We start from the raw sequence: 24,363 nt of genomic DNA, 5'->3' as shown, positions 1-24,363 counted from the left end.
TTATTTTTATCTATATCTCACAATAAAACTCTACATCCAAAAATATCACAACATCAAATAACACTAGAGTCGTTAGTACACGTTGCATGCATTACGGAGGTCCTCTGTAGGGTTTCATGGAAGTTTGGGGGAAAAAAAAAAAACACGTGAAACTCTACAGAGGTGCGGTAATCTATAACCGCAGCCATTAGAAAACTTTTACATTTTTGGTTGGGCACCACGCACCCTGGCGAGGTTATAGGGGCCAGGCATTCTAAAAAACAACAATTATTATTTGTCTGTTTGTTTGTTTGTGTTACAATACATACGCGCGCGCGCGTGTGTATGTGTGTGCGTGTGTGTGTGTGTGTGTGTGTGTGCGAGGCACATCGTTCCCCCGAGAGAGAGGTGTTTACAAAGGTCGCGATATACAAACATTGGCCCCCGGGGAGTTGGAAAATTACGATATGGCGCATTCACTCATTACTGTTCCCAGCTATAAGTTTTTCTCTCTCTCTAGCCCTTGCCAACTAAAAAAAAGTGTAGGTAGGAGTTGGTAACACCGCGAGAAAATAGAGATCGTACCTTACAAGAAAAAACCATTAAGGCAATTTTTATTTGATGACGTTGAACCCGTGCAGTGTTCCCATCCATCCCTCTCTCTCTTTTACGGCAGTGCCGACTCTCCTTGCCCTGTATATGCAGGTTGGCAACATTGCTTTATGCACTGTAAGGCAAACCTCAAGCAAAATTGCCAGCCCCTTGCTTTAGGCTAGGTTAGACAAAATAAGCTGTAGGTAGGCTGTCGGCCGTTTAACTCTTCCCTCCCTCTCTTCTCTCTCTTTTTTGTAAAAAGCTATGGCAAAAATACCAGTAGGTTGGCAACCTTGCTTTATGCACTGTAAGGCAAGCCTCAAGCAAGGTTGCCTGCTCCTTGCTTTAGGTTAGGTTAGGCCAAGACAAAAACCTTGGTGATTTTTTCGAGTGAGAAGTTGGTAACACTGTAGAAAAAGGTTGCCAGCTCCTTGTTTTAGGTTAGGTTACCCCGAAAACCTTGGTGATTTTTTCAAGTAAGGAGCTAGCAACACTGCACCATCAAATAGAGCTCATGCCTTACAAGAAAAATCCATTAAGGCAAGCTCACCACTTCAGCTCACCACAAGAGGACGTTCAACTCCCCAACCTGCACTACTTATGCACTTCTCACATTCCATGTATTCGAGAATATGCATAGTTACACAAGATTAAAAAATAAAGTTACACTGTCAAAATGCGGAGTCAAACACACACATGTTAGAGCTTCATTGGTAACTACAAAATAAAAAAAGAAACTTCTTTGACCGGCCTCGAACACGCATCCTTCAGAACGTGAAGCCGTAACACTGACCACTTTTTTTTTAGGTGGTATCCCCCGTTATTCACACTTTTTCTCAACATTCGTACATATCAGTTTTTCTCCTTATTCTCGGTTTTCTCATTTTACGGACAACACAAACATCCAAGCCCTTACCGGGATTCGAACCTGGAACCCCTGGCTTCGTAGCGCGCTATGCAAACCAGTCTGCCACGGAATCCGACTGCCCCTCACCCACAGCTCCTACTGGTAGCTATGTGAGTATTTTCTTATAATGTAAGTTGTTTCATCACGGCGAAGTGTATCTCTTCTCGCTCATTTTCTTTCAAATGTAGTTATTTCTTCAGACCGCTATAATTTTTAACCTCCTGCCACCCATGTAAATCTGTCTGCAATACATTATTGGGACGAAACTCTTAGAAAGAGAACATCTTAGTTTAAAAGAACTTGAGGTGGTACTGGTGTGTTCAGTCACACACATGTTTAATATTTGAAGTTTTGCTTCAAATCCAGCATTAGCCAAGCATAAACCTTCTAGACAGATAGTGCCTACCCTTGATTCACACGTAGAACTGACAACATGGCCCTCGGATGCCATGACAAACTGTGCTGCCATCTATTATCGAAAAGTTACTGCAAAATTCCATTTAGTTCCCCGTTAAAAGAAAACTACAAATGCAAACTTTGCTTTCTTTTACATATGCTTCCCCAAGCTTTCCATCACATTAATTTTTCACTATTGTCAGTTACGGTATTCCTCACCCACAGGGACATTTAATTACATTTGAAATACCAGTTTATCCTTTCTCTATTCAGAATGCTGTCTTGCCAACATGAACTCTACAATCATATCGTCCTTAGAAAGAAAAGCATGTTACACAGTCATAATTACCTTTTATGGCATGCTATCTTCTTGTCCATAATCTTTCCTTACAATAATTATTAGGGGTGAGCCGATACGGAAGCCGATTTATTGGTGTCGGAAAGGATCGGTTGGATTTTATTTACCGATAGCAGCCGATTCTTTTGGTCTTTCATGGGGTCCGCAAAAATTCTGCACGACACCCTGGAAAGTATTCAATGTCGAACTTTCTTCTTATTTTGCAACAATTTTGAAGTAAAAAACTGGATTTTGTGATTATATAACATGTATTTTAATATTATGATGCAATTCTTGAATATTTAAAAAAAGCAAAATTCTTGGTAAATTTCTGCTTACACACTAATATTGATCAATACTTTATACTTTGAACAACGTTAAATTATAATTTTCGAGTATTGTTATCGTTATCGGTAGGAATCAGTAAGAGTATCGGCATTGGTGTCAGTTCAAACGGGTGTCGGCTCAAGCCTAATACATTCTTCTTTGAACTCTCATCCGTGTTGTTTAATGACGTGTATTTGGCAATGACGTCATTTAGGTAATGTCGCTGGCTACGGAGAATTTCCCATATAACATAATAGTAAGCACATATAAAATAATAAAATGAAACGTAGACAACCTATGTTTCAAAATATTTTATTTCATTAGCAATTAAACGTCATGTATTTTTTTAAGAATAATTTATATTATGATTACTTTTCTTGCATTTTTGAAGGTAAAACAAAAAATCATCAGTGATAACAGTAACATCTGAAAGTTTGATGATTCTTATGGTGTAATGGACCAAAATAGGAGATAACTAATAATTGCTATGAGGTTATCAGTAGTAATTTTTAACAGAACCCAAATTAAAATGAAAGTTTGTTTATCCTTATAATTATCATGTCATGTACATATTTTCAGCCCAATTTGAAAAGTATTATCCATCTAAAATAGTCCATATTTTTTTAATTATCTGATCTGTCAAGCACATGGTCATTGGTAGGAGGAGAATTTCTAATCTTTAGTTGTAGATATGTTGTACATGAGTTTTTAATCTTCACTATTCTTTACATGTGAATTTCCATTTGTTTTTGCTAATAATACACACACTTAACAATTAACATTTTAAACTAACAATTATACATCTTGTTACATGTAGATTAAATTAATTTCCGGTTTCACATACTATTCCATATATGTAGCCACATAATTTACAATGAGATGAACGTGCAAAAGGTTTCCTACCGTTCCATGAATTACCTCACAAAAAGAGTTCATGAACATGTAATTCAGTATACAGATCAATCTCGAAGTTACTTTGCGATGAAATATAACAAAATTATAAATAGGAGCTTGATATCAATAAAATATCGAGTATGAGTATTGAGTAATTACTGACATTATTTACAATATGAGTACTTAAAGACTGATAGTAAATCAATTTAATTTTGCTCTGGGGATGCTAATACCAGTGTCAAAGCTGTTGGCACGAGTACTTCTAGTGAAACGAGGTAGGCTTAATCGACGACGTCGATATATTAGGGTTAATATTACAAATCCTGAAATTACAACACAAACTGACAAGGTAATGATTAAAGCCAGTTTCCAATCAATATCATATTTTGTAGAAGGAGGAGATGTAGTGTCATTTTCTGAGTTCTCTGTTGTAGTTTCTTCTGTTGTAGAAGGAGGAGATGTAGTGTCATTTTCTGAGTTCTCTGTTGTAGTTTCTTCTGTTGTAGAAGGAGGAGATGTAGTGTCATTTTCTGAGTTATATGTTGTAGTTTCTTCTGTTGTAGAAGGAGGGGTTGTAACTTCATTTTCTGTGCTCTCTGTTGTAGTTTCTTGTGTTGTAGAAGGAGGAGTTGTAGCTTCATTTTCTGTGCTCTCTGTTGTAGTTTCTTCTGTTGTAGAAGGAAGAGTTGGAGCTTCATTTTCTGTGCTCTCTGTTGTAGTTTCTTCTGTTGTAGAAGGAAGAGTTGTAGCTTCATTTTCTGTGCTCTCTGTTGTAGTTTCTTCTGTTGTAGAAGGAAGAGTTGTAGCTTCATTTTCTGTGCTCTCTGTTGTAGTTTCTTCTGTTGCAGAAGGAGGAGTTGTAGCTTCATTTTCTGTACTCTCTGTTGTAGTTTCTTCTGTTGTAGTAGGAGGAGTTGTAGCTTCATTTTCTGTGCTCTCTGTTGTAGTTTCTTCTGTTGCAGAAGGAGGAGTTGTAGCTTCATTTTCTGTGCTCTCTGTTGTAGTTTCTTCTGTTGTAGTAGGAGGAGTTGTAGCTTCATTTTCTGTGCTCTCTGTTGTAGTTTCTTCTGTTGTAGAAGGAAGAGTTGTTTCAGTTGTAGTTCTTGAATCCTCAGTTATATTAATTTGGTCAATTAGAAGAAGTCCTTCACCTAAAATAGTCCCACGTAGCTCCATCTATAAAAATAAGAAATTTGTGTTTTACAAATGCTTTACCAGGTTTTGTCTATTTCCTTCTTCGAAAAAGTATAAGACATTTTATTCGATATTTTCATGCCTCGTGGTTTTAGGAAATGTGTACATAATAATTATATGTAAAGTTTATTATTAATCTTAAAGTTGTGCATTTCGAATCACCAACTATCACACGTTTCTTTCAGTATGCACATTTTTTTTGAGTTCACGAAATTATCTTAAAGTTTCATTAAAGTTTACACATGATTTCATGTTTACTTTGAACTTCATCCGAGACGTTGCTAAATTGCAAAATGCTATTTTGTTAAATATGTTTAAATTTTTAATATTTGTTAAATATGTATAAATAAAAATTAACTCTAAATATCTGAAAATGGTAAGTTTTTTTTCATCTTTTTACCCAATATCATCAGTTATCAGTATATCACTAAACTGAGTGAGTACCTTCTTAGGATTATAATAATTATTAATATTTATTAATTATTAATAATTCCATTCCCATTCTGACTAATACAATCACGAACTTCCTTCCCCTATAACATATCTATTATAAACTACATATAGAACCATCAGAGCCAACCGGCCTCGGTGGCGGAGTGGTTACCACAGCACAACGAATACCAGCCTGAGATTGGATGTTCTCTGCGAGTATCCCTTCATCAATTTCATCATATCATCACTCATCCTCATCGTCAAAACTAGCCAAAAGAGGCACAAAAGGTACGCTAAATATCAAATCAAACAATTAAACAAAAACCTTCACAGCTTTCCTAGGAACACATAATCATCAATGAAGAACGTTACTTTCCATTAGACACTGTCCTACATAATACTACATGACCATCTCTAAAAATATACATATTCATTAGTAGACTTTGGAAGTAACGGGTAACTTTTTATAATGAGTAGATTGTAACGGAGTTATTTTTTCAAGCAATTTCTAAATTAACAGATTATTTTATGCTTCTGTATATGTTCGTGCATAAGAAATAAACCTAAAAATAAACAGCGTAAATGTTTCTGGTTTTAATTATGAGGAAACTATACTTCTATCTAACAATTCTAATAGACTCAGGCGAACCAGATAGAATTACCACCGTGTATCAAGTCTATTTATTTTGGAACATCAATGCCATGAGGGTATGTGATCCATTGCAATCATACTGGAATTGCCACAGTATCTTGAGTCAACGGTAATTGACAAAATTATGTTTTGCAATTTTTTTCTTTCAGAAAAAGAACAACCTTTTGTGATGTGAACCAAAGGGAAAGGAGAAGAAGAGTAGGTGGTAGAGGTTGTGATTTATTCAAACATTCCAACAGCCCTAATAGCCCAAAAATTTCTTAAACACCCCTCTAAAATTTACCACAAAGACCCTATTTTTGGCAATTTTAGCTCTCGCCCACCAGCGAGCAAAATTTTCGCAAAGCATCCGACAAAGCATCTCCCTTCCTCCCGAAGGCTCGACCCAACATCCCCCCAAACCATTACCACTTCACGCGATGCCTTTAGCTTCGTTTATTGTAGAAGTCTCGTATCCATTCCAGGAGACGGAAGAGACTTTGAGCAAAGTTGTAAAATATTAGAAGTTAAAAATTTTAAAATTTTGAACACATTGTTCAACAATTTCTCCGTGATCAAATTCTACTCATTTTTAAAGAAAATACATATTTCGAGTTAGATACCTCCTCAGTATATTCGCATAGTTTGATAAATGTATTATTTTCTTTTAAGGGAAAAATTAATTCTTGAAAATACATTTCCACATAGAGCAACTGTACCGCTGTAATTTCTAGAAAAGTATATTTTAAAATTTAAAAATAAATTCAATAAACTATGCATGTGCAATCCTTAACATATTCGCATTTTATCTACATTATTCTATTTACTTAATGATATAAGAATACTTAACGCATACGGACAGAAGCCAGACAGACAAACATGTCATATTCCTTCAGTTTTGTTTAAAGTACCATAAAATTAATCCATTTCATCTCAAGAAATGAAAAACACAGCAATATGCAAACTTGAAGTACAGTAACTGTGTAATTTCAACCATGACCGTATTAGCCATGACAGTCCCTTTCACAGTTGCTGTCACGAATTTTTCGAAAGAAAAACAGGTCGCCAAAATATTTCTTTTTTGAGACAGTGACTTATAGGCTTAGAATTCTTGCAACAATACACCTTCTCTACTATTACTATGAACTATGCATTTTTGGGTAGAAACTATTTTACATTTCAATGTCAACAATGTACCATGTTCCAATTTTCTTAAAATATTGCAGCTTCCTCTCTGTTCATTTGGAACTAATGCCCCCACTGAACGAGTGTTTTCGTATGTGAATGGTTTGTGGACAATTGACAGAACGCTCTTGCTGTACAAACTTCGAAAGCTATGTTGATTAATAAGGTGAACTTTAATCACACGTGTGTAAAGTTTTGCAAAATGTTATTTCAAAAAGAGGATGTACTCAAGAAGATCCATTGAACGGCAAAATTTCAATGAATGACTTCCAATTGTAAAGGACTGCTCGGTTGGAGTGTAGTGAATATCATCATATTATGCAATTTATTTACACCGTCTTTATTTATTAGTTTTAAGATGTAAGTATTTATGACGAAACAGTTTTTATATGAAAAATGTGTTAGACTTTTTCGTCCGTTTTGTCCCGTTTTCCTTCAGGAAAATATGAAAAATGTCTCGTTTTGTTGTTTTAGAAATCTGGTCACCTTACCGTAAAGAAATCATAATGGAATCTTACCAAAACAGGATTACCAATAATGTTGAAGTACATTGTCTTGGTTTTCCACCCTTCTCCGCTGGATGTTATAATATCAGTGTCATCTCCTCCTGAGAAAGCTATTTCCAGTGACGTTTCGTCGCCTTTGAAGAAGTACGTGAACTCAATTTGTGCTGATTTTGGAAGACTGAACATTTGATTACTTCTCGCAGTACATCGTCCAGTATCCTTCATTTGGAGGCAATTTTTGTTTTCTGATGGAGATGGTTGAACGTTCTCACCCACATTTTCCACCTTCACGACATGCCATAGGTCGCACGATATATGGTTCCAACCACTGGGTATATTCCCTTCCATATCTTCCTCAAAATTAATCAGTTCACCCTCCGATATCACCATTTCACACATTAGCGTTGCAATGAGAAACACGCATTTGAGACACATTTTAACACTTGAAATATTGCCCGCACCACCACTAATGACTTGGGCCTTAAGTTATTTTCCAAATGTGCGAGAGACACATGTACAGCAAGTCAAAGAAAATAATTACGCCAAGCATATTATAAATTAAGCTACGTATCTGTGTTATCCAAGTACAACTAATCAAGTGTATCATATTATCTCATGTTTCTCTGCGAGTACCTTAAAAAAATCACTGTGTAATGCCAGTTTTCGAATTTTTATTGCGTCATTTTTGCTTAAATTTATTGCAGAGATTAGTGACATTTCTTCGTGAGCAGATAAAATAAATTCTCTTCTGTGTAGGAGAAAAAAATAAGGTGTTTGTGAAGTTTATCAGGAGCCGAGTGGGCAATCTCTTTTAACCGCTAATCAGGAAACACCTTAAACTGCTTTCTGTTCAGATTAACCTTAATAGCTGCTGCTAACTTCTACAAAAGCAAAGCTACATTGTTTCTTGATAGTTTCTCTGTTGCCAGTGTTCACAGTGAATTTTGCAAAATGTACGACAACATATTACTAAAAACGAATTTGATAACGGTGTCAGAAGTAGTCAATTTGGTTGAATCTATTCATATATTTTTTTCTGATAATTAATCTGCTAGATCAAATTCTGATCAAATTGCTCCCTGATTATAAAATAACATGCAGTGAAGATGATTCCATATAATTTGCAGTTAGTAATACAGAGTGATTCAAAAGTCTCCTGACATTTTCCTTATATGAATGGTTTTCAGGATGAGATAAAAGACACTCTTGTTTTGAAGCAAGATGGTGCGCCACCTCATTTCGCCAGAATAGTTTTGGACTACCTCGCTGACACCTTCCCCGATAGGTGGATCGGCCATGGCTCACCAAGACTTCGGGCGACTCGCTCTCCAGACCTGACTACCCTAGACTTTTTTGTCTGGGGCTTCATTAAGTCTAGGATGTACCAAGTATAGATCAACACCGTAGAGCAACTGACTCAGAGAATAGCTGCAGCAACAGTCTGGATCACGCCAGCTATGTTGGAGCATGTGTTCCGGTCTACGCATGGGAGTGGATGCTATGCCTAGACTTACAGAGCCACCACATTGAAATGTACTAAGTTTGGCTTCTATCATACAGTACTTTTCAGCAGTAATGTCAATTTTGTCAATAAAATACTTTTCGACTAAAATGTCAAGGGACTTTTGAATCACCCTGCAGTTCTCACGGAGGTGTTATAAAGAGGAGAAATGGACTGTTTCGTTGGGTTAACCATTGTATGTACCTGATGAATAACTTCCTTACTAGTCCATTTTTCAATGTCCAGGTCAATGGAGTAATATACTATAACACTCAAAATCCTACAATATGTTGTCCAGTATCTGAGTAGTTGATTGATTTATCCTGGACCATTTATACAGTTGTGTCAGCTTCGTTTTGCCTGATCCGTAGGTAGTAAGTATTAATATTGCATAAAAAATTTATCCAAGAGTGAATATAAATACCAAGCCTGGAAACTTACCTTGAGTCAATAACTTAGTGAATTTATGAAAATTGTTTCTTGCGATTATTCACTGAGCACAAAGTGTACTCAAAACAAGCGTTGACAAATTGTTGATAAGTGTATTTAAAATTCAGCAGTGATCGAAGTAGAGATTGTTATCTGGGGGAGTCTCTTGACTGGGTTCTAGGATGCAAGTCAAAGAGTGCCATGTTTTACATATTTTTGTTTCCCATTATCTTCTTCTTTGTGAATACTGCAGCAGGTGGACTAGAACCCCTTCACTACTACCCTGGGCCCGCCACTGTATACATGTGTTAAGTGTGAAATATACTTCAAGTCTACGTTCAGACAACAGAATCTGTTAACAAATGAGGAAGTTATAATCATTTAAATATTGGAAGTGAACCGTGCCAGATGGATGGAATCTTCTTAATTTTGCCACCAGAGGGCAATCGCATAGGTTACGCAATGACGTAACAAGGAAACCTTGGTGCGAAGTCGCAGCCCTTCAGGCAGCGCATTTTGGATTCTGGCCCAGGGAGAGGAAGTAGTTTTTCCTCTAGACAGACACCTTAGGAAGGTGTCCGAGAAACCACGACATGGGAGGAGAAGGATAAGTACTTTTAAAGTTTCAATTTGGCAGAATTTGGGGATATTTTCCTTAAAATAAGTTACATTCCTTTCTTCGTCTTTTCCCTTTTGTTGGGAACTTCGGTAAAAGTCACTTTTTACCGTGAGGTGCTTTTGAAGTTTTTCGAGTATTATCTCGAATTGAGCATAAGTTTCCGGAATTTCTAGAAACAATAATCTTTCTGATACATTTGGGAGTAGCCTGTCAATCACAAGCGCAATGAACTGAGATTCTGTCCAATTCACTTGTAGTAACAATGCACACCGCTTTCTATCTAAGAAAAATTGGAGTGGGGATTCCTTCACTGACTGCTTGCATAGCACATATGTCTGGATAATCTCGTCCCTGCCCAATGAGGTCACAAAAACGTCTAATATATCAGTTACTAAATGTTGCCATTGCACACCTTCTCGAAGATGTTGCAACCACTTAGGCACTAAACGTTCGTGTACTTTGTCTAGTAATGAAACAAGAACATCGTGTGTAGGGAAAATTTTAAGTTCTAAAATTTTCTGAATTTCTAGCAAGAAACCAAATATAGATATAGCATCACAATTAATCAAGCGAGGAATTTTCTGTAAGAGATTCTGCATAGAGCTAGATGCTGCCTGCGCTGATATTTTAGATAGTTCTGGTCCCTTGAATATGGTCCCTGTATTCACAACAGACGTGACATTTTCTTGACGAGGAATGGGTTGAAAGTTGATCAAATCTCCCCCACTCGAGTTACCACGGTTTACACACGTGAACTCCATTGCAGATAAAGGATTTAGTTCATTATGTAACGCAGATCTTCTAGTTGAAGACATTCCGGCGAAGTGAATTCCTTGTGGAGTATCTAGTACCCCCGTCTCATCTACAGTTACAAATGGATTTAACTGGTAGTGCGCCATTTTAGAGAAGTTTTAACTGCCCCATGCAATTCGACAGAGAACCATGCTCTGCATCTGTATGCACGTTAAACTGGCTTGTTTAATGCATACAAACCTTTAGAAAGCGCGCAGTGGAAATTTCCGCCTTATAGGTCTACTTATTTTGCTATGGGGCAGCTATGTTAATAGAAAGTACAGATACAACACCTTTTCCAAAATATGCGAGTTTATTCATTTTCACATAATGTGCAAGCACCATTAGTCTACATAAAGAAAGATTGTCGGTGTTAAACTCGCTGAACTAAACATTTTCATGTATCACTTGTGCCAGTTGGATGGTTATTAATTGAACTAAATAATTAATAATGATGAACTAAATCTATTCCTTTACAGTCAAGTGAATTCTCCACGTAGTTTAACGGACGAGAAAGATGAACAAATTATAATTTTGGTGTGTGTGTGCCAAATTGAAACTTTAAAAGTACTTATCCTTCTCCTCCCATGTCGTGGTTTCTCGGACACCTTCCTAAGGTGTCTGTCTAGAGGAAAAACTACTTCCTCTCCCTGGGCCAGAATCCAAAATGCGCTGCCTGAAGGGCTGCGACTTCGCACCAAGGTTTCCTTGTTACGTCATTGCGTAACCTATGCGATTGCCCTCTGGTGGCAAAATTAAGAAGATTCCATCCATCTGGCACACAAATAAACAAAATGACGGCTCCGCGCGCACTACGGTCCATAAGTACGGAGTAAAATTCGTAGATTCATTTTCTTAGACAAAAGTTTCAGTGATAGCCTACTAAAAACTTGCAATAACAATTGTGGACTAAAAGTGGTAAACGTTGTAAGTGCCAAAAGCGAAAGTGTTGGGAAATCGTATCGTTCAGCACATCAGCCCCTACGAACGTTCACACTAGTGCCTTTTTACACGCCCTTTGAACTACTTAGAGGGCTACCATCCACTTTTCACGTTTACCATATTATCAAGCATGGCACATTTCACAGTTTATCGTGGAAAACAGTGTTTGAATTCTTGTGGCACTTATAGCGTTTACCAATTTTAGTCTTCAATTAAAGTTTCCTTATCTTGATATTGTTCCTAATGGCAAATGTGTAAAGAAGTGAATCTCTTTCATTTACTTTGAAGAATTACTTTCCTGGAGTGTTAGTAATGGTACAGAAGTTATTAAGAAGTAATCCATGTGAAAGTCAAAAGAGAGAGTTTTGCAATGATTTTGTACAAGGAAAAGTCAAAGAAATTCAGGAAATCTATGAATATAATTAATGTTTCCCTGTAATGGTATGAAACTTGGCTATATTCTACCAATTCAATATAAAATTACAAATTACAGTTGTTCAATGAAAAACTTGATTGGTTTATTCACCTCATTATATGTAACCAGAGAACTTTACATAGAATAGAAAAGAATAGAATAGTCTCATTATTTTCTACTGAGCGAGGTCCAGCCTAGGGCTCCTCTACCACCTAACTCAGGACTAGGTATTACATAGTAGGATTACATGTGAAAAGCATTAAACAAAATGGTTTAGAATAAATGAGATACATGAAAAAAAAACTAAAAATAAAAGGACACATACCAATTCACACACACACACACACACACACACACACACACACACACACACACACACACACACACACATACAAAATTCAAAATCGTGTCGAAAAGAAAGGAAAGAAAAGTGTACACAATACGCATTTATCGTGATGTCAGGCGGGTGTATGTATATTTTGGGGGTTTAGCCATATGAGGAGTGACTTAATCGTTGTTTTTTCAGTAAATATTATAATAATATTTTCCTTGAAATGTTTGATTTACGTAGCAGACGAAATATCACCCGGCAAGGCATTCTAAACAGTAGCGGATCAGAGAGAGAAAGAGCCATCGAAGCTGGTGACAGAGTGGAGGGTGATGTCGTTTACGTCGACCTCTGGTGTAATGTGAATGCACTGAATCTCTAAATACATTTTTTTTGTAGAGATAACCTGGTGTTTTTGACTTAAGGATAGTGAACATTAGGCAGTATTGATGCAGTAGGCGTCGTCGAGACATATTGAGGATTTCGTGAGCATTACGTAAGGGCAAGGTCTTCTGATGAATAAAGCAAATCGAATGCAAGATTTTGAATTTTTTGAATTCTATTTGATAGTTTCCTTTGCAAATTTGTACCGTACACAACATCACAATAGTCAAATAGTCATCTTGGAAAATAAAACAGTGTCTTTAGACCTCGTACGTAAGTGCTTTACACTGTAAAGTGTAATTCCTGCTTTTAACAAATAAAATACTAAATATTAAAAAAAAAAAAAAAAAATGAGCATGTGGGAGCACGAGAGCATGGGAATATAGAAATGGTAGATGGTTGATTTGTGTAATTATTGTAATTAGTGACAACATCATTTAAATATCATTATGTTTGGAGGTAGTTTTTATTAATAATAGTAGTAATTATTTTAGAGGAACAATAATAATTAATAAAGCTCAACAGACCTAGAGCGTTGAATGGTCGATTCATAATTGTAAGACATGTGTAAATATATCTGTAACATTTTTTTCGATTCCAATTGTTTTCTGCAACATCATAGGGAACTTTGTGGTATGTGTTTGTTCACAGCAGGAGCCAAGGGTGGCAGCAGTTGGCCATAGAACACCCAAAATCAGACCTGCCCACCAGTTAGCCCACCCTGTCATAATGATGAATATAATGGGAACCTTTCTTGTTTGTATCCCATAATAACAAAGTTAATATCAAATTGCATTATATTTGAACATCTGGCCACTCAAATCTGTAACAATCCTTCACTGACCCATTCATAACAGAAAGTCTGAAGTTTAAAATAGTTGTAAACTAACGAAGCCTCACTCTTGGAATACTGAAGTAAGAACCGAAACTGCTGCTCCGAGTACTTTTACTGAGACGAGGAGGTCTACGATATCTAAGCCTCAAACCAAATGTTAAGAATGCAAGAACTACAACTGAAACCGATAATATTATTATTAATGTCAATTGCCAATCGAAATCACTGTTACTTGTAGTTTTAGAATTAGAATTATTTGTTACAGTAGTTGAACTAGCTGAAACACTTGAAAATGTAGATCCTTCAGTTGTACTGACGGTGGATGATGTACTATCTGTAGTTGTGAAAGATGAACTATCGGTGCTTTCCGTTTCTGGACTTGTGCTTATGGTTGTTTCGTCTGAAGATATGGAACTAGTTGACAATGTTGATTCTTCAGTTGTACTGACGGTAGATGATGTACTGCCTGTTCTTGTGGAAGATGAACTATCAGTGCTTTCCGTCTCTGGACTTGTACTTGTAGTTGTTTCATCTGAAGAAGTGGAACTAGTTGAAGCACTTGTCGCCAATGTTGATTCTTCAGTTGTACTCACGGTGTCTGTTGTTGTGGAAGATGAACTATCAGCGCTTTCCGTTTCTGGACTAGTGCTTATGGTTGTTTCGTCTGAAGATATGGAACTAGTTGACAATGTTGATTCTTCAGTTGTACTGACGGTAGATGATGTACTGTCTGTTGTTGTGGAAGATGAGCTATCAGTGCTTTCCGTTTCTGGACTTGTGCTTATAGTTGTTGCGTCTGAAGAAATGGAACTAGTTGAAACACTTGTTGACAATGTTGATTCTTCAGTTGTACTCACGGTGTCTGTTGTTGTGAAAGATGAACTATCGGTGCTTTCCGTTTCTGGACTTGTGCTTATGGTTGTTTCGTCTGAAGATATGGAACTAGTTGACAATGTTGATTCTTCGCTTGTACTGACGGTAGATGTATCTGTTGTTGTGGAAGATGAACTATCGGTGCTTTCCGTTTCTGGACTTGTACTTGTAGTTGTTTCGTCTGAAGAAGTAGAACTAGTTGAGGCACTTGTTGGCAATGTTGATTCTTCAGTTGTACTCACGGTTGATGATGTAATCTCCGGTGTTGTGGAAGAAGAACTTGTTGTGGTAATGGTAGTCGTCGTTGAGGTACTGGTTAGTAGAACATCATCTACTATGATTTCATCAATTAAAAGTGCACCTCCTTCTGCAAGTTCTCCTCGTAGTTGAAACTGTGAAGAAACAAACAAATGTTCCGTTTGTATCTTTGTTTAAATTTCAATATATTTATGCATAAGTATTTGTCCCACTCGAGCACTTCTGTGCTCTTTGAAAAACCACCTTTAAGAAAACTATCTGCTCCAGTAATGTATATTTAAAAATATTGTAAAACGTATGTATTAATGAAGTATTTTAATTTGCGACTAATTGAACTTATTATTTAAATACATTTACAGAGATTAAAACAAACGTGGATTAAATAAATATTCGTCCTTCATCGTGTATTATTCTTAGTTTAACAAGTTCTTTAAAGTATCAATATCTAAATTAGAGTTTTAATCACACATGTTTACTTAAGCTTGACTTAAGCCAGATTATTGATTCTGATTAATTAACGAAAACAGCCCTTTATAAGCAATATTAAGCATTCTTTTCCTGTCACAGATTTGGGAATGGCGAATAGTCTTATTGTCCTGTGGAGTGCTATGAGATGAATGCTAGATTCTTATTTATACCCATGGAATTACACGGTAAACGGAGCTCCAACAAGTTTTGTATTCCCATCACTATAAGTACTGAACACTAATAGCTTGTAGAAGAAAATTTGGTAGGTTTCCCTGACTTTACTACCTTGACAAAGAATGAATGTTCTCTTTGTATTAGGTGTCATTACAAGAAAAATCTTAAAAGTTCTTAACATACTGATCTTTAAAATGTTCGTTCATCTTTACAACATATTTTGAAAACAGCAAATTAATGAAAATAATTTGGAAATATAAAATCTAGCCAAGTTTATTAAATCAAGAGAATGAAATATTTTTTTTATAGTTCGGAAATTAACTAAGATATACTCTATCCCGGAATCTGTGGAGCAAGGCCGCGCATAGCGGCAGAGAAGGGGACAAATCGAGTGTGCAGAGCAAAAGAGTGCACGCTGCTGTTACGAACACTGGTAACTGCAGTCGCTTTCCACCCTCCACGTAATCTCGTTCCCCCTTGCGTGTTCATTGGTGGAGCCGTCTCGCGCCACTACTTGCGCAGGTACTTGTTTTCGTTCGCTTACTCCAGAGATGCCCGGGACAGAGCATAGAAACCTGAATGAAAGAACAGGTTCCTTCTCTTTGGAGATGTAATCTATTTCTGTCCCTCTGCTATGCGATTAGCTTAAAGAGACTTACGTTAAATAAGAAAAATATAAAGTAATCTACATTCGTTTCGATTTCTTTAAGTAGCTTTCCTGTTGTTTTAGTTTAGTTGTGACGGCAGTTGTGAAAATGAACGAAAAGAACGTCTATGACTTAGCCTTTAATCGAACCCAGGTGATCCTGGTTTCGCCATAATGGTAGACAATAAACCTTGTAGGTCACAACATATCTATATTTAAATAGGATCTATTCATACCTGCAAGTAATTGGATATCCCCTTTGGAATAAAATCATTGAAGATGGTTAATTTCCAAGCAACATCAGCCTCAGACGAAACATTCATATTTATAATCGACCCGTTCACCAACACGCTAGCTTCGAGGAACGTGGCAGTACTTCCTCCATCTAAGTAGTGCATGATGGTAATTTGAGTCTCAGGACTGAATTTCAAAAGATGTGTCGTTAGGATGCAGTTTTCCACGTTCCTGTTCATTCTAGCATAAAACTTTTGACCTGTCGGAGAGGGTATTAAACGTCCCAAACTATCAGCGTTGATGACCTGCCACGCCTTGTCAGGGTCTTGTCCACAATCTATTGCTTCGAAGGGTGTCAAAATTCCGTTTTCGAAGTCTTGCATATGAGCAAGAGACAAACACAGAAACAGTAGGAACAGAACGAGCATGTTTGTGCGACTAGTTCCGCTTCAGAAGGACGAAGACTTAGCACTACCCCCTGAAACATCCGTCAACCGCTATCTCAAGTCAAGTGACATCTAACCGACTCTTAAAAATAACATTATTCGTCAAATTGAAGAATTCCAGATTAGACTTCATTCGGGTACACCACGTATTCGATAGAATAACGTTCGAAATTTCATCCTCATTAATCATTGCTTGTCTCTTTCTTGTGCCAAGATGGATATGTCTGGGTTTTGTTGCACGTGACACTACTTTTTTGTTTGTGTGGGCAATTGGCATGCATTTAAACTTTTTTCGTGTCGCGATTATTCATTATTTCCTTCTGGACTTACTTGGTATGCAAGTAATGATTGTGTACTGTATATTGTCAGGTTGTATAGAGCGGCAGATTTTAACATTTGCTTTCAATACCCACATTTCCTTTCAAAACGAATAAACGCAAAGGAAAGCATAAAAACTGTAGCTTCAAGCTAACGTGTAAATGCACAGATATTGAAAATTTTGCAATAAATTTGTATATACCCCCTACCAAACGGTTTTAATTTTATTTTTTAAGATATAGAAGACTAGAAAACGATGTTTCATAAAATATGTCGTTACGAAATTCACAAATACCTTCAGAGCAAAGGTTTTTTTTTACAGCTTTTTGTTTTAAGTTCACTTCATGCACATATAGGCTAATCGGGACTGCACCTATAGTTCAAAGTGGGATCCGAACCACTGTACAATGTGCCTCCACGGGGTATTGAACCCAGGACCCCTTGATTACAAGGCGACGATCAGAGCCCTTCGATAGTTCTGAAAAGTCTTGTAAGGGAGCCAGAAATTCGGAAGGAACAATTAGCGATCTACAAATGTCGAATTTATACTGATAAAACTTTACATTAAAGAACTCTCTATCTTCTGATTATGTCATGGCTATACATGTAATGAATACAATTTGTGACTGGATTGCATATGTAACAATCTATTGTAATTGTAGATATATTGTAATTCTGTAATTTTGTAATTACTATTCATTATTATTAGTATTTATATTATGTACCCTTTCTGTCACTGGAGAATATACCTCTGTTGAAAGTAATAATAAATAAATAAATTAGTCTGGGAAACTGGACCTCCCCGATGGCGCCTTGTAATGAAGGGAGTCCCGGGTTCGATAACCGGTGGAGGCACACTTTAAACCGTAGGTCAGTCCCGATTAGCCTTACTGTGCATAAAGTGGATTTAAAACACAGCTTAATCAATCAATGAAAAGTCTGGGGAACTGAAAACGCTTAGAAGCTAGTTCAATTAACTAATAGACTCCCTGTGTACTTCTCAGTACTGTAGTTTGAAATTGTAGAAGAAACTAACTTCTTACAAACGTATTTAGAAGTGAGGTTTGTACCTGGTGAAGGCACATAGTGGTTCGGTTCTCACGTTAAACTGAAGGTCCATTCCCGATTAGCCTTTCTGTTCATAAAGTGGACTTTAATATAAACTCAAGCAAGAAGGAAGACGTGCGGTCAAAATTCCCCCCGTCCCCAAAATTCAAGATCTAAATTAAATAGGCGAAATGGTCGAACCCTGATTATAGCATAGTTGCCAGGCTATATCATTACGTTTGTCTTATAATTTATTTCGTCAGTCGAATCATTCATCCTCATCGTCGCGATTAACCCATGAGTTTAGAAGAAACGACGTCAAATAACCGAAATAAAAAGAAGTTATACAAGTCATTTTCAAAGAAAGCATTGCACTTGAAATTGTCCGCGTGCACGTTCAGATTCAAAACTCCACATACGATCTTTCCTTGAAGGATTTCAGACCTTTAGTCATCATCATTATATTGTATCGCATTGCTACAAGTGGAAAATTTGGTCTATCGTAATCTTTTTGAAAATGTTATTTCCTTACTCAACATTCAATTTCCATTGATTTCAGCCATACTTGTGTTGTACTGATTTACAACCCTGTTATCGAGAAATGTAGGATTTAGAATTGCTGTTCATTTCATTGTGATATCAGGAAATAAACTACATTAAGTCCATACTTGTGAAATGCTGTATCTTTTACTCAGAGCCAGCCCTAGGAAGGGACAACTCGTGCAATCGCCCGAGGCCCCGCGTTAGATAAAGATAATTGTTTGTGTACTGTTTATTACCAGTTTATAGAAGGGGTGCCCATCCCCCAAAGGCCAATGGCGCATCCCCCCAAGGCCAATGGCGCATCCCCAAGGCCAATGGCGCATCCCCCCAAAATCATGTCATGCGTCCCCCCCAAATCATATCATTCGCGCCCTTAAACCCACATCGTAATCCCCACACAATATTTAATTACAAGAGCGTGTCTACCGAAAGTAACTCTTTTCTTAGCTTTACTGAACATTATAATTGATCTGCCCCTCCTCCCTAAACAAGGGTGTCATCACTCAAGACCACCCCTAAAATCGTTCATAATAATCGAGAATATCCTTCATATTTACAACAAGCACGCGCCCGTGAAAAGAAAAAGAGTTTCGAGACCTCCCAGCCCGTGGATCACCCCCGAGATTCTGCAGCTGATGTCCCGTAGGGATGCAGCTTACAGGCGGTATAAGTCCGCACTCAAAGCAAACCTGGAATCAGTACACGATTATTTCGAAGAATACCGCATTCTTCGGAATCGGTGCACCCAGGAAATACGAAAGAGAAAGTTTTGCTTTGCGGGACAACTATTAAACTACAGATCGCAGCCGAAATCGCTGTGGAATAAACTTAAAATGTTCGGCGTTGGGAAAAATTATGATAGTAATGAAATTGTTGGCATCTCCACAGAAGAACTAAATGGCCACTTCCAAAACGTATCAGGTATAAATCCTGAAATTAAGAAACGTACAATCGACTCCATAAGTGTTCATAAAAGCAACAACAACAATAGTTTCGATTTCTCTTTTATAACGCATGAAAAGGTCCAAACTACAATTAATAAAATCAAATCCAATGCAACCGGAGCAGACGAAATTTCTATTAACATGTTAAAGTATATCGCTACCCACATCTCACCCGCAATTGCAGATATTTTCAACACATCCCTGTACACTGGTACATTCCCAAGCATTTGGAAACTCGCTCACATACGCCCCCTGGCTAAAATCACCAACCCAGTAAGAGCTGAAGATTTTCGACCGATCAGTATTCTCCCAACTTTGTCAAAAGTATTTGAAAACATCGTTCACGAGCAAATTTTTAACTATGTGCAATCGAAAAAATTGTTAAACCCCTTCCAGTCCGGTTTCCGCCCACATCACAGCACAAGCACAGCGCTCATTAAAGTGGTGGATGATGTAAGGTCGGCGATGGATAAGAGATATTTGACAATGCTAGTTCTCCTCGATTACAGCAAAGCCTTCCAAACCGTAGACCACGATATCCTTCTGGCGAAATTGTCATCTTATTTCAACTTTTCCCAACCCGCTGTTGACTGGGCTCGCTCATATTTAGCAGCCAGACAGCAACACACATTCGTTTCTGACAATAAGTCGTCGTGGCTGCCGACGAATTGCGGTGTACCCCAAGGTAGCGTCCTGTCTCCGCTGCTGTTCTCCATGTACGTAAATGACATATCTGGAAACTTTCAATCGACAAATTACCATCTGTACGCTGATGACGTTCAATGTTATTTGTCGTTCCCTAAAACGAGCATCAATATGGCCATCAAAGCCCTAAACAATGATATTATGAACGTCTGCAAGTGGTCTCCGGCAAACGGTCTGCGAGTAAATGCTGAGAAAACGAAATGTATTTTAATTGGCTCACGTCAGCTCATTTCCACAACAGAGAAGTCCTCCATCCCTGACATTCTTGTCGAAGGAAACCCCATTTCGTTGTCGCTTTCGGTCAAAGACCTGGGAGTCGTTGTGGACGAAAACCTCACTTGGAGTGACCATGTGAAGGCCATATGTAAAAAATCCTACGCAGCATTACACTCGCTGTACCGCCTTAAAAATATTTTACCACAAGAAGTAAAAAAAACACTCGTGGAGTCCTTAGTTCTGTCTCAAATAGACTACTGTGACTTGACATATATTGACCTCAACGGTGAACTAGCAAGACGTCTACAGCGAATACAAAATGCATGTGTGCGCTACATTTATAATATCAAATTTTTTGACCACCTGACCCCGGCTTTCAAAGACCTAGGCTGGTTCGACCTTTCCACTCGCCGCCGCTTCCACGCTCTTACAGCGCTCTACAAAATAGTAAAGTCACGAGAGCCGTCCTACCTACTTTCTCGATTTCAACCCCTAAGTTCAGCACACACCTTTGCCACCCGTTCGAGAGACAACTCTCTGCTGGCCATCCCCTCCCACAAGACAACGTTTTATGCAAATTCCTTAACGGTCACTGCTACCAGAGCGTGGAACGACCTCCCCAACGACATAAGAAACTCTTCTTCTCTTCTCCAATTCAAATCAAAATTAACAAATCATCTTCTGGAGTCAACTTACCAGAACTGAAAACAGGGAAATAAAATTAAACCTTCGTGTAAACTGGTAGGACCAACACCCACCGACTTTTTCTGTAATTTGAGTATGTATGTTGCGTGTGTGTTTATGTTTTACGTGTATTTTTTTTTTTACTTAGTGTGTATGTATTTTTGTCTTTATTTTGTATGTTTTTTGCGTCTTTCTCTTTTATTTTTTCTTGTGTTTTTCTTTTTTGGTATCTCAATGTTCTTAGTTTTTTATAGATTTCATTTCTTGGTATCTTAAATATTTAGTTTTTTATATATTTAACATACAGTTAGCTATAAAAATCAATTTATAAAATGTAATGTAGAGATGGTTAAATGGAAGAAAAGGCTTGTGCCTTAACTTCGCCATCCAAAACAAGGAATAAATAAATAAATAAATAAATAAATATCGCGTGGATCCCACTTTAAACTGTAGGTTCAGTCCCGATTAGCCTTAGAGAGCATAAAGTGAACTTAAAACACCAAATCAATCAATCAATCAATTGAACTTAAAACACCAAATCAATCGAGAATATAGCTTGTCTTGTAATGCAGCTTTAGTATAAAAACTTCATATTCATCTCATTGAAGTGCCAAACACACATCGTAGGAACAAATTATTGCGGGCGAAGTGAGCAAGAAAATTTTTACATCCATTTCGTTGCAGCCTTTGAAGAATATTAATTTAATGGGGTGTTAATACTTTTTTAAGATCCCGAGATATTTAGTTCTTTCCCTTTCCAGCTTTTCCTTTGGCACATTCGGGGTCGAAAACGTGTGGATGCCTTATCGCTAAATACAGTCTCCAAAATGTAATATTCGAACTCTCTCTCCACTACAGAAATCCCTTGACAATTTAAGATTTAACACTTTATCAAGAGAAATCTCTCCCTTTAAATTTCATACTCAATCCTATACTACCAAAATTGTCATGCCAATTTTATACTTACTGTTAATATTGAAGAGTGGATATTGCCTCCTTCAAAAAAATTAATTCTCAGTCTCCACACCAGAATTTCCGCAACAGTCTAAGACAATAGTAATACACAAGAATTGGATACCCCCTTCAATTTAATGCTCAATCCCCCTCTTACTAAAGTACTCGCCATAATCTAAGACCTAGAGTTGGATACTGCCCCCCCCCGCAAAAGTTTAATTCAGAATCCCCCTCAGGACCCACGTATCAATTAAGGCCTAATATGTACGAGTTCGATATCCGCCCCCACCTTCGATAATGCCCTAAACACTTTCATTTCTTCATCTAATGAATTAAATATGGTGCATTTAAGGTGTAAAATTTATACATATATTTTGGAAAAGATATAAATGTTGAATTTTATATTATTTGAAGAGAAAAAATTCCCCCTAAAAAATCTCGATGGCGCAACCTGCACCATAAAACCCCCCGGTGGGCACCCCTGGTTTATACTTAGAATGCTGCTGCTTCCAATTAAGCAACTAATTTGATTTCTCCTGACTTCATGAATTGTTTTGACAAACTTTAAAGTATAAAAAATTACTGAAATCATGTACTGCCTACATAAATATCGTGTTCAAATATTTCAGTCAAAATAATTCATACACACTATTTCTTTAATTACAGAATGAAATCATGATGCAAATACATAATTTTACATGAAATAATGCAAATTCACTACAGTGTCAAAATTCATGAGAATGTTATTGGATACGATTTAAATTTGAACTTTCGGAGGTTAAGTAATAGTTTGATATTGAACATATCCAGTTTTATAATTAAATATAATGAACGTCGCACAGTAGCGCATCGGAAATGAAAAGAAACCATAATTTAGTAACTTTTGGTAGCCTTCTATAATTCTTGGTTTTAACCTTCCAACATGTTCTGCTTATTGTTCTTAGCTAATAATACGAAATACATAAATTAATTGAAATAATGTTTATACATTATACAGGGTGATCCATATTGATGAGACACATTTCAAATGCACGTTTCTAGGAACGGAACATGCACATATATTAAACACTGTGTGTAATACATAACCAAGATACGGGAGTTTACAGCACCGTTCATTTTTAGGATATAACATCCCGTAGATCGACACCACCTTCAGAAGAACATTCTTGGGCCCTCGAAGTCATACTGTCCATACTGTGGCGCAGCAAATCAGCCGGAACGTCCTCTATCTCCCTCCAGATGTTTCCCTTGAGTTCAGCAGTTGTTTGGGGTCTTGTTGTGCACACGCTCTCCTTTAGGTAACCCAATATGAAGTAGTCCTGTGGTGCTACATCAGGTGATCTGGATGGCCAATTGATATGGGCGAATCTGGAAATGAGGCGACCACGGAAATGGTCTCGAAGGGTTCTCATTGGCACTAACAGTGACTGTTACGGTTGGGATATTGCTCGACTATATTCGCCAGGAGTTAAATGTTCTCTGCACTATGAGACGTTCGGTGAAGGTTTCTTGTCGGCATTAGCTGTCTCACGGATGTTTTTCACAGCACGCAAATTACATTCTGAATTGGTGCTTCACGATTCTTGAAATGTTTTTTGGACCGCCTTTGTGATGTAATGATGAAGTTTCCAGTAGTGAGGAACGCTTCCACATTATAAGCAATTTCAACAAGAGTCCACAGAACCATAATTCATTTGAACAATAAAATGAAAATTGAATTAATATAAACTCCCAAGCTCAGGCTACCAAATACAATGAATTTGAAAAATATTAGAATATTCCTACCGTCTGAAAATACAAATCAAAATGTGTCCCATCAATATGGACCACACTTTGACTAGAATTTGAATTTAAAATTTTGGGAGCGTCAGCACTTAGGCTATTTTGCTCCCGTCACATTATACGGGGGCCAGCCCCTTACCATTACAAATAACAACTCTAACGTTGCATAACTAAAAAATTTAAAATGTTCTAACTTCTGTTAAAAGCTGAGGCTGTAAACGGGCACTCAGCACACATAAGGACAAAAGAACAGGACAATACAAACAAAATTATACTGGTCATGGGGCCAGTCGCCAGAGCCTCGTTAGTCTTCAGTCCAGGGTGTACTAACGTGGAAGTGAGGTTGACATTTGGGAGTACTACGTGGAAGATCACCCCTTACACCCCATGGACCACACTGTATTTTGAATAAGACTTCAGACTATTTGATTCTTTAGTCCCACA

General features: G+C 37.3%; 2 protein-coding genes across 2 annotated transcripts; both read right to left on the bottom strand.

The window, feature by feature from the left end:
- Nucleotides 1-3,048: 3,048 nt before the first annotated feature.
- On the bottom strand, nucleotides 3,049-7,967 carry LOC146003188 (uncharacterized). The gene is made up of 2 exons (XM_083141376.1): nucleotides 7,395-7,967; nucleotides 3,049-4,610 (listed from the first exon to the last, which is right to left on the bottom strand). Exons 1-2 carry the CDS (start codon nucleotides 7,815-7,817, stop codon nucleotides 3,636-3,638), a joined length of 1,398 nt encoding a protein of 465 aa, XP_082997502.1. The 5' UTR covers nucleotides 7,818-7,967; the 3' UTR covers nucleotides 3,049-3,635.
- A 5,191-nt stretch (nucleotides 7,968-13,158) lies between these two features.
- LOC146003048 (uncharacterized) lies at nucleotides 13,159-16,663 on the bottom strand. The gene is made up of 2 exons (XM_083141212.1): nucleotides 16,283-16,663; nucleotides 13,159-14,892 (listed from the first exon to the last, which is right to left on the bottom strand). Exons 1-2 carry the CDS (start codon nucleotides 16,661-16,663, stop codon nucleotides 13,678-13,680), a joined length of 1,596 nt encoding a protein of 531 aa, XP_082997338.1. The 3' UTR covers nucleotides 13,159-13,677.
- Between the last annotated feature and the right edge of the window lie 7,700 nt (nucleotides 16,664-24,363).

This window comes from Lepisma saccharinum, chromosome 19 (assembly GCF_977018435.1).
Source record: "Lepisma saccharinum chromosome 19, izLepSacc3.1, whole genome shotgun sequence".
Taxonomy (NCBI): Eukaryota; Metazoa; Arthropoda; class Insecta; order Zygentoma; family Lepismatidae; genus Lepisma; species Lepisma saccharinum.
This window is presented reverse-complemented; position numbering and strand designations above follow the sequence as displayed.

What these genes read in the sequence shown, in the direction of transcription:
- LOC146003188 (XM_083141376.1), bottom strand. Translation starts at nt 7,817, where the DNA reads ATGTGTCTCAAATGCGTGTTTCTCATTGCAACGCTAATGTGTGAAATG. An exon ending in TTATTGGTAATCCTGTTTTG is followed by an intron (nt 4,611 to 7,394) that starts GTAAGATTCCAT and finishes TTATTTTTATAG; the next exon opens with ATGGAGCTACGTGGGACTAT.
- LOC146003048 (XM_083141212.1), bottom strand. Translation starts at nt 16,663, where the DNA reads ATGCAAGACTTCGAAAACGGAATTTTGACACCCTTCGAAGCAATAGAT. An exon ending in GGATATCCAATTACTTGCAG is followed by an intron (nt 14,893 to 16,282) that starts GTATGAATAGAT and finishes GTTTCTTCACAG; the next exon opens with TTTCAACTACGAGGAGAACT.